At 40.3% G+C, this 11,304-nt stretch overlaps 1 protein-coding gene across 1 annotated transcript in view; it reads left to right on the plus strand.

The window, feature by feature from the left end:
- Window positions 1-11,304, plus strand: part of arrdc1b (arrestin domain containing 1b) — a 39,826-nt gene extending 28,522 nt beyond the window's left edge. The window contains exons 3-8 of the mRNA XM_044333535.1: window positions 2,713-2,763; window positions 6,900-7,054; window positions 7,380-7,562; window positions 8,155-8,331; window positions 8,990-9,443; window positions 10,502-11,304. Coding sequence (XP_044189470.1) covers window positions 2,713-2,763; window positions 6,900-7,054; window positions 7,380-7,562; window positions 8,155-8,331; window positions 8,990-9,443; window positions 10,502-10,566 — 1,085 coding nt within the window. The 3' untranslated portion in view covers window positions 10,567-11,304. The remainder of the gene's footprint in view (window positions 1-2,712; window positions 2,764-6,899; window positions 7,055-7,379; window positions 7,563-8,154; window positions 8,332-8,989; window positions 9,444-10,501) is intronic.

Here is an 11,304-nt window from a genome sequence, read left to right on the forward strand (position 1 = left end):
TGGCATACTGCTCAAAATGCTTGTGAAGATTTAAAGTAAAATTTATTTCAAAAATGACAAGCAGTGGATTTGCCTTCTGTTTTTTCCGATTATTGTTGGAGGAACTGATAACAGCACAGAACAGAAAAAAAATCTTAAAAGCTGAGTGAAACTTTGTGAAAGGTTTTCAGATTGTACCTTTAATTTAAATGACATTCAATGTCTATATTTTTAACGTGTAACAGATTCTACAGGATGTCTTAGACAAAAGCAGTTAAAAAGTAAAGTCATTTACATACATTACAGTATACTGGGTTTGAAGGTGCCACCATAGTAATGGCTGCTTGTTTACTTCCGGGGTGGGTGAGGGGTGCTGCAGCCAGGACCTATAACAGTAACCTGGGAACACCCTCAGGTGACTGACTTTACTTTCAAGTGTTCCCAGTTGCGCTAATGACCACCTGTACAGCAGTACAGCAAACAGGCAGGTGAATCACTCAGCAAAACAGACGACACCAGGGGTTGTCACACCTCCTACAACCCACAAGTTGGCTGTGTTGGATATTTAAAAAGTGTGAGATATGGCAGATGTAGTAATGAGAGGGATCATCTCTTAAGGTACAGGAATATGAGCCATGAGTCTATTACAGTATATATAAGTATATTTTTAAGTTTGTTTGGTTGAGTTTTAGCGTTTTTTTTTTTTCAAAACTGGACTGTTCTGTTTTTAACTTTCAGCCAGTAGACTACTGATAGTTTTGCCCTTTCCCTTGAGTGTAATTATATAGTCTTAGCAGTGACTAGTACTGTAAGTATGCAATGGGTTTTAATAGTCTAGGATTGTTATAGGTTCGATGGATATTCAAAGTGAAGGGTTTGTATGCTGAGGGCTTTAATATTTTTCTTTCTATACCTGTAGAGTTTAGCCACTTTAGTTGAGTATCTATAGTAGGTGTTGCACCTGCACAGTGCTGGTTGAAAGCTTGACTGCTTCCTCTAGCAATAAACATGAAAATGTAAATGAACACACAACCAGTCTGTGCACTTCCCCTACTGAATTGAGACCAGTGGAAAAAGTTGTGCTTGTCCCTAATGAGGTGAGACATTTTGCTGTCTGGAAGAATTTAATTGGGCTGTCAGCTCACGTAGAGAATTAATCATCTCATTGGCTCAAGGTGCTCTAAGTCTGACGGAGATGGAAAGGTCTTATTCTCTTGTTATAAATTCAGTTGAGCTTGTGAAGTATACAAGATTGAAAAATTCTCTTCACAATTATGTAATTGAATGAATTGCAATTTTGTTAAAGATTTAGTTTCTTGGCAAACTTGGAGACGTCGAGTTCTGCAGCCAGCTGGTGTCGTATTGATTGCAGCGAACATTGTAATAACCAGGCAATGTCTGAATAACTGAGATAAAAGCTGAGCTCCTATTTTGTGGATACAAATTCTTATTCTGGGTTTGCAGTTTTATTGTTTTCTTCCAAAACACATCTTCATATTTCAAAGCACTTCCTTCCATCCTCAAAATGCCACATGTATTTCTGAAACCCCCCAGTGAATTCTGCTTCAGTTCACTCTGTGTTGTCTGATAACATACAAAGTTTGCAGCCCTCTGCACTGCTGCTTGATAGAACTCCTGTTCATAGCACTTTCTTTCTCGTCTTTCCCTGTATACCTTTTGTTTATGCCAACATCTTTAAAGAATAAGGCTGGAAATATTCTATATGTTTATTATCAACAAATCCCATGAAAAAACAAAACCAACAGTGAACTGATCTACTTACAAGTATTGTCTGTGCATCCAAAGCCTGATATATCTTATTCCTCTGTGCTGTAGAGCTCCATTGTTGTCAAAAAATATTAAAAACACATCAGTGAGCCACACTGTTACACTGGCTGACATATTCCCTCATTAAAATAAACATACACACTGTAGTTTATTTTGTGAATCCCCCACACACACTGTCCTGCTGCTGTAAAAACTCTCTAGAGCAGCAAATATGTATTAATCTGCACCTGAAAATAGTCCCTAACAAGTTTGCTACTGACTTCTATTTGAATAGGTTTACTAAAAACTACAGTGCCCAGCTGCTTGGGGAAATTGCTGAGCCCCTTTTAAAAATGAAAGAATATATTTATCACACATTTCATAAGATTTATATGTCTTCAGTAGGAACCAGAGGAGTTGGGGCTGAGTGCCACAGACAGGGTTGTTGACAATAAAGGAAAATATAGAATAAAGCCAGTCTTATTCTTTAATCTAAAAAGGGCAGACTTGGCACACTGATGCTGACTTGTAGCTGTTGTAACGGTGCAGAAGAGTGCACTCAGAGTCTTGGGTCGATCACTGCTGGTCCCGCTGTGCTTGTAAATCATTGATTAACGTTGCTGAGAAATGCTCCAACTTTGGCAGCTACACATGTAGGCTATTACACTCCCAACAGTTAATCACTTCCTCTGACACTGGATGATTAGTTTCAGTTGCAAGTTCCGTTAACTATAAAAGACATCTTAGCTCAGCTGTCTTTGAACAACAAAGCCTTGTTGTCTCAGTGACTCCCACTGGTAAAGCAGATGAGCCCAACAGTCACGGCATCACCTGGACAACTGTTTACTAAGGAATATGTGAAGCTAGAATAAACACAAACCCTGAGAATTATCACTGTAGCAGAATTTGCATTTTTTTCTTTTCTTTCTGTCTGATGTGTAACTGATAAACCCTCCTCTTTTGCAGGAACTCTGGCAGCTGGCGAACACAATTTCCCTTTCCAGTTTGTCATTCCAGGTGAGTGTGGGATTAACCTCAGTGACCTGTTTCACCACATTCCTCTATGTGAAGGGCACACTCTCAGTATCCATAATTGTTTTCTTATGGACCTGCTTTATCAGAAGTCCAGATGACGTCAGTGTAAGGAGTGTGCAGGTGCGATAAACTCTGATAACCTGGGACTTTCCTCAGCATGTGCACTGACAAAATATTTACACCCTTTGTGTCTGACACAAAGCAGACGCGCAGAGATCTGTGATGCCGATGGTATGTGAAGGCTCATAACGTAGTTAATGTTTAAAAGGTACAGGAGGAGCATGCTAATGTGAAGCCTCGGCATCATAAAGTCTTTACTCCATGTGACACAAGCACATTCTTCAATCACAAAAAAAAGTACATTTTTTTCTGAAGGCTGGCAAAAAATTACTAAACCATGACTATGCAAATAACACAACGATCAGCTGAACATACTTGGCACCTGTGAGGGCACACACCATGCAGTGTCTGTCTGGTATCTTATACTCTCTCAGGCGTGGGCTGGAGCACAGGGAGGCTTTGGGGTTATTTTTAGTTCCCTCTCCTGTTGTGCAGTCACTGTTTAATTGGTCTTCATGCCCCCATGCTTCGCCCTCCCCTCCTTGCGGGCTCTCTGACTTGAGAGCAACAGCACAGGGCATGTTAACAATCAGCTAGAGATAAGTGGATCATTGGAGAATAAGGTGTCTCCTACTGCCTCCTGCTGGCACTTAAAACAGACTGTCATGCTCTTTTGTGTGCTTAAAAGAGCTGAAGCAAAGCAGGTTTTTAGTAAGTTTAAAGGCAAAATGAGCCAACCTGAGTTTTAACACAGGATTTAAAGAGGTGATGGTGATAATTTGTTTTTTATCACCTTTTTTTTAATCCTCTGTTCAGATATGAAAACATACATTCAGTGCTAGAGAACAGCAGGTGTGCCAGAGATCTTAAAGCTTGTTTGTGTGATAGCGTTGGCAACAACAGTTCAATGTTGTTTTTAAGGGAGAAAGAAGAAGAAGAAAGTAGTAAGAGACTTTGATGAAATATGCAGGCTGCAGTGTTTTCTGTAAGTCATAAGTACTGAAGAAAGTATTTCTTGACAAAAGCTGCGTAGAAGCCTTCACATCAATAACATACACCTCGTCACCAATTTACCAGGTACACCTAGCCGAAACTAACATAATGTTAATACAACCACTCAAGCAATAAATCCTACCTTCATGAAGATTATAGTCATTTTTTGTTGAAACAGTTTTCGAGAGATGTTGACTTAACTTTATGGTCATTTCGGTGACTGTAGTTTGTGGTGCTGTTGAATTTTATTGTGTTATAATGAGGGGTGTTTCTAATATTTATTCTACCCTTGTTCATATAGTTAACCGTTAATTCTCTCAACCCATCTACAGCAAAAAATAACCCTCAAGATGGTAGGATTTATTGCAGGTCATTTGTCAAAATAAATAATAAATACATAATTTAAGAATAAGCCACAACAGTCCACAAAGAGTATTAGCAACTAGTTTGGTATCTGTGTATCTTTGATGGTGTCAGTTTGTTTTGTAAGTCAAAGTCAGTTTCAAGGCTTTACCACCTGACACCAGATAGTACAAGTTAGTGCTTTGGAGAAAATTGTCAATAACAGAGCACACAAATACATTTCTGATGACAAGTCCACATTTTTTATTTTATTTGTACATAATGAAATTTTTATGCCTCCCTCCGACACCAGCCGTGGAGGCATCATGTTTGTCGAGTTGTTTGTCCATCAGTCCATCCCATTCTTGTGAACGTGATATTTCGGGAACACCTTGAGTGAATTTCTTCAAATTTGGCAAAAATGTCCACTTAGACTCAATGATGAAATGATTAGATTGCGGTGGTCAAAGGTCAAGGTCACTTTGACCTCAAAAAAACACGTTTTTGGGCATATCTCAAGAATTCATATGCTAATTATGAAATTTCACACAAAAGATTTTGATGGTCAAAGGTCAAGGTCACTGTGACCTCACGTCCTTCCCATTCTCTGACGAATGCGATATCTCAGGAATGCCTTGAGGGAATTTCTTCAAATTTGGCACAAACATCCACTTGGATTCAAAGATGAACTGATTAGATTTTGGTGGTCAAAGGTCAAGGTCACTGACCTCATGTCCGTCCCATTCTCATGAACGTGATATCTCAGGAACGCATAAAGGGAATTTCATCATGTCTGGCACAAACATCCACTTGGACTCAGGGATGAACAGATTAGAATCTGGTGGTCAAAGGTCAAACTTAATACCTTTTTATTAAATTACTTCAAAGTCTTCACTACAAATATTATGAGTATGGACAGACATGGATGTAATCTTCAACTTGACTAGTTGACAGAGGCATACAACCGCGAGGCGGTATTTCTAGTTCAGATATGTACCATCTTGCTGTTACTTTGAAATTTTCTTTGCATTTGTTTATTTAAAGAAAAAGTTATAATGCAAGCAGAAATGATTAATGTGTTATGAAAGTTAGAAGATCAAGGTTGCATGACATCAGTTTTTTTTAGCAAAGCTGTCCTGAAAGGACTAACAGAGCATTTCTTTTAACAAGCCCAGCCCTTTTATCTGAAGTGAAGGCACCAGGTGTTGTTCATTTCTCACTGAGGGAAGAACAAAATTCAAAGAGGAGTGGAAGGTATAGGCTGAGATAAACACAGTACAAGGACACTTAGAGGGATAAATAAGGTTAGATGATATGGTGGATGGCCTCATTCCAAAGGGACATGAGTTACAAGTTCAGGAAGAAAGGAGAGAAGAACAAAATAAATGAAAAGTCATACTATTACCATTAGATTGCCACTGTATAACTTTGTAGATGAGTCCCTGCACAAATAAACCAAATAACCAGTGAGCAGCTAACTCCATAGCTGAAGATCTCCATATATCCTCCTATCTCACTGCTGATCTTCTGCTGAAATTTTACTGTCAACTGTGATAAATTTCAAAACCTCCATACTGAGCTGGAAGGAGGGTTTTGGGGGGCATAATTGGCTGCTACCCAGTGAGTGTACCGTCAGACAGACTATGTGTGAAATGTGTGACGCCTCTCCTGACCAGCCAGACCTTTTTAAAATCAAAAATATTGTTACCTCCAAGCAGGATTTCTACCCACAACTAATTTCCTATGTGTGTGCGTAACGTTCACTTTGTTAGCGCACTGTTAACCTAGATGTCTTCTGACCCGCAGTCAACAAGTGTTTACATACACAAGTCCATGCTGAAGAAGAAATTTTAGGGGTTGCTTGTTGAAATTAAGATATGCCCCTGCCATTTTCAGCAGCCACGAGCAGCTCAGCCTGGTGTGTCTCCAGGGAAAGTCAGCCTAGTGCTTCAGTCTGTTGCCAAGCTGTCTGCTACAAGGCGGCAACAGCGTTCTTCTCCTGGTTAATTCTTATTGACAGCAGCAGCAGACTTGTCCCTGCAGCAGCTGCAGGCTGCACCGACATTACCATCTGAATGAGGATCAGGGAACAAAAGGAACACATTAAAATAGTGAGGGTGAGAGAGTGGCTCGGTTTGTATTTTGACAACACATTAATCACCTTTTTCTACATCCTGTTTGGGAATTTATGTGCAGATTGTTTGTCAGAATATCAGAAAATGTTTAGATTCCAATGTATTTTTTTTCCTCTCCTCTGGCTCTGAACATCTCTCTGCTTTTGTCTGTCTGGCTGCTCTCTCCCCAAAAAGATATTTTTATCTCGCTCTTCTTAAATTTCCTGCCCTCCAGCCGTTTCCCTCCCTGTTTCCTTCACTGTCCTTTTCTCGAGTCACAAAAAACAAGGATGAGACAAGAGGTGCAGGAATCGGTCTGAATGGCTCCTTACATCTTCTGACAGCTCTGATAGAAGGACACAGTTTACACCTCTGGAACTAGGAACTAATATAGAAGAAATTCACATAACATTGCTTTTGCTAGCATCACATCCTTAATTTATTAGGAAAAGAACATGCATTAATTGACCATTCATTCATTGTGGAAATTATTAAATGAATGGGCTTTAGCAGTTAGTATGTAAATCAGTCCACCTGAAATGTCAGCATCTGTCCTCAGTGTCAAACTGATGTGTGTGTTGTCTTCCTGCCTCCTTCCCTCCCCCTCAGTCTCTGTCCCGACTTCATTTGAGGGACCCTTTGGGAAGATTGTTTACCGTGTGAGGGCAGTCATTGACACACCCCGCTTCTCCAAGGACTACAAATCCCAGAAGCCCTTCTACCTACTCAACCTGCTCAACCTCAATGAGGTGCCTGACATTGACGTAAGTTTGATGCACAGATCTGTCTATTTTGTCATAATTTCTCTGCTCATTTTTATCCCTTACAAACTAAAATCTTGCCATTTTGTCTTTTGAAGAGCTGTAATGCATCTCTTTATTTGATCAACCTTTATCTCGGTTTAGGCTTATTTGATTTCATGGAGGAGGATCATATTCGTTTTTTTCTTTACTCCCTTGCATTATTTACTGTTCACTCTCTTCCTGTCATGTCTGAGATCTCTGATACTCTGGAACTGAGCAGGAAAAGATTATCAGCTAATGAGGCAAAGCACAAACAAGCAATTATCCTGTGACTCTGTCTCTGCAGCATTCGAGTTACGCTGTGATCACTAAGAAGTTCAACTACCTCCTGGTGAAGACAGGGACCCTGATGCTGAAAGCTCGCAGTGACCTCAGGGGTTACATCCCCGGTCAGGTGATCAAGTTAGCCACCGAGATCCACAACAAGTCTGGGAAGGACACGGGATATGTACTGGCCAGTCTCATACAGGTAGCTGCTGGATTATTGGATATAATTATGGTTTTGATCACCTTTTCTTTTTCTAAATAAGATAACATATTTCCTACAGTAAGTCATCTTTAGAAATATGATTTTGTCTTTATTGGATTTGCAGGTGTTGAGTACAGAACAGGTGCACTGAAAAATGCATTGAGTTGAAAGAACTAAAGAAAATAGATCATAAAATAAAATATGGAACACAACACTTCTAAACATCATCCCACCTCTTCAACCCACAGATGTGCATCTTCATAGTCTTTGCTGAATCCCAAATACCAGTATGAGCACAGCCAGTGTGAACTGCCCCCTGGAAATTTCCATTTTAGAGGGTATTGACCTTTTAGAGATGTATTATAAATCTCTGCTGGGACTCGGAAGCTTCAAACATAACCATTCATAGAACTAATCCTTTCATGTGGGTGCACATAAAATCTCTATACCCCAAGATAACAGTAATAGAGGTTTCCTTGATCCGTTTCAAAAGAACGTTTTTCCTTGCAATAAGCCAGAGGTGGATGAAGTGGTTGGAAGACACTATCACATCTTTTTATGTCTGGATATGATTTTTTTTTGTGCACACCAGAAAGTGACCTATAAGACCAAGCGGCCTGTGTTTGACCTGCGGACCATTGCGGAGGTGGAGGGAGCTGGAGTGAAAGCAGGAAAACACGCAGAGTGGAGGGAGCAGATCATCGTCCCTCCTCTTCCTCAGTCAGCGCTGGCCTGCTGTGGCCTCATAGATATCGACTATTTCATTCAGGTCAGTGTGTGTGTGTGTGTGTGTGTGTGTGTGTGTGTTTGTTTCAAACACTATATTATAGCTTTATAAGCTGGCACAACTTATATAAGTGTAGACAAAATGATTGAACTTCCCCTCTGACTTCCACAGTTCATGGTATTTTGTTGTATTGTTTTTTTACTTGTGTACTTAAAGGACACAAGTCCCTCTTTGTGAACCAGTGAATTCTTGATGACCCTCACTCATTATAAACTCACTGTAGAGAACTGTGACATAAAGTGATATTATTGAAATATTATAGTGATTATGTACTTGGTGGTTCAGGCTGTTCCTGTTTTCTCTTTTGGATCAACTTTTTTGCAGCTTTGTTTTTTTTCCCTTTTGTCAGCTTTCCAATCACATTTACAAAAGTAAATGTAGAATAACCTAATTATGTTCAGCGTTGTGTAAATGTAAACACAGACAAATAAATGTGCTCTAATTTATTATGCTATAATTTATTTTTTACTTTTAAAAAAAGGCTAAATAATTTCTTTAAACTGGTAAACTGTTTTGCAAATAGTATATATTTTAATAAAAACTAAAAACTAATGGTAATGAGCCATAATCATATTGCAGCATAAATGTAAAATCTAATTGAGGCCTGTGCTTTATTCATAAGTCCGTGTTTGTGTTACAGGTATCACTAAAATCTCCAGACACAGTCGTCACTCTGCCCATCTACATCGGGAACATCGCTGTCAACTTGTCTCCGTCGAGGCCCATTGCCTCTAGTCCGGACTGCTGTGGTGCGGCCAGCATGGCAGGGGTGACACCCAGTGCCCCACCGGTGGAGGAGGACCTAGGGGAGGGGTTGTGCGCAGGTGGTGTGGCCAGTGAGGAGATTCCCACCAAGAGTCACTCTCAGCAGGATCCCTCAGGTCAGCCGGTCACCATGTCCCCGAGCGCCTTCGGTCACGCCCCCGGCGCAGCGCTGCCTCCCGGCCGCAGACGGCCCGACGCGTCAGCTCCCCTGTTCTGCGTGTCCACCGGGGCTACCATACCTTTCTTTACAGAGGGAAACGTCACTCCTGTCCCCACTTCCTGTTCTCTCATTCTCCCTCCAGAGTACAGCAGCTGGGACTACCCTCACGGTTAGATCTTAATATAATCCTGCACACGAACACATACACAGATGCATGCAGGGACATACAGTAGATGATATTGACTAAATATTCATATGAGTTTGTCATCTTTATCAAAGTTGATGCTTTGAATATCCTTTTTGTTTTTTTCACCAGTCAAATCAAGCAACAAGTTCTTTCTAAAACCAGATACACCCTGGCTGATGTTCTGTCAGCAGTGGACTATTGTAATAATTTTGTTATATGTCCTTCCTATTGATAAACCATAATAAGACAAACACAGAAGTAATCTTACAGTCACCTTGCTCAAATCACATATCAGACAATAGTACCACAGAGCTGTGGATGCAACGTTATGTCACTTTTAACACAGACAAAATCTGTATGTGTGCCCACTCACTCTTGAAAATTCCGTAATACAACTTTCTAATCATGGAAAAGTCCTGAAAACGCCAAAATGTCCTGGAAAACAAGCAGGTATCTGTAAATTGTTTCAGGTTACTCTTTGACCTTTCATAAGCACAACATTTATTTATTTATGATGTCCCCAAAATGGCTAGCAGCTGAAATTACAGTTCTGTTGAGGGACGATATGAAACTGAGACTTTGGGGCTCCAGTTTTTTTTTGTAACATTTTAAACACCTTGCTATGGTGAGAGCTGTTAAATGCCCCCCTAGGCTAGTTAGGGAAGACAACTACTTTTAAAATTCAAATGAATGCAAGTGACCAATGACCTGAGGCCACATTTATGAAACAGTGCATAGGATCCATACCAAGAAATGGCATACTCCAAAAAATGAAAATAAGATTTATAAAACAGTGCAAATGCACGTCTGCATGCATTTTCCTTTTTATAAATCACAATCAACTTAGAGTAGTAGAATAGTAGATTTTATTTTATGTTAAAATATGGACAGAAAATGACAGGAACATGCTTCAGATTTTCAGATAGACTGATGAAAGAATGACCTACAGATACTGGTGGAACAGAGGCTAGGAGAAGGCGCAGGACTTCAACTGTATTACTGATTTTACCGTATTTACTTTTTGCCTTTGTGTGTTACAGAGCCCCCGCCCACTTATGAGGAAAGCTGCAGTAGCGCCAACTCCAGTTTCAACAGTAGACAGTAGAGAAGAAGCAGGTGATGAAGCATCATGGCCAAGCCCACCCACACCTGTCTGCACTCGCCTCTGGACAAATCAGGACGGAGAGACGCTGGGTGAAAGAGTGTGGAAGATAACTCAAACCCCAACACTCCAACTCCAACCCAAACACCCCAGAGATTTTTATTTGTCCTCTATGAGTAGAAAAGGGATCATATCTTATATTGAATATAAGAATTTTAATTTCACCTCATGTCCCAGCAGGTAGTGTCAGACAGAACGGGAGAACATCACTGTGCCTAAAAGAAGTATTTTCAATCATCACACAGCATTTAGAATATTCAGTGATTGGTTGGACCTGATTCTTTCTTGGGGCAGGGTAAAATCCTTTTTTTTTTTCAATGAATTGTTGCATCTGTGATGCCTTGAAAATGATTTCGGTCTACTGAGGGTCGTGTTTGACAAGACCAAACTTTGGCCTTTTTTGTAGCGCCGTTCCAAATGTGCACTTGTCATCGTGGTCCTTCGCTGTCTGTTTGTGTCTCAGTGTGTCCTCGTCATCAGCGGGGCAGGGTTGTCTTCATGCTGGATATCAAGAGGAGAACTTACAGCCACAGGTCTGTCTGTAAAACTAGTTAAAACCCCTGTGTGTAGGATTTTTCTGCATCTTTAAAATGATTCTGATGGTTTAAGTCTTGGAAGAAATATGAGGCACTGTGTACTACAGCAGCATGTCTTGCTCTCTGCCTCCGTGTATTTATTCAA

This window comes from Thunnus albacares, chromosome 18 (genome assembly GCF_914725855.1).
Source record: "Thunnus albacares chromosome 18, fThuAlb1.1, whole genome shotgun sequence".
NCBI lineage: Eukaryota > Metazoa > Chordata > Actinopteri > Scombriformes > Scombridae > Thunnus > Thunnus albacares.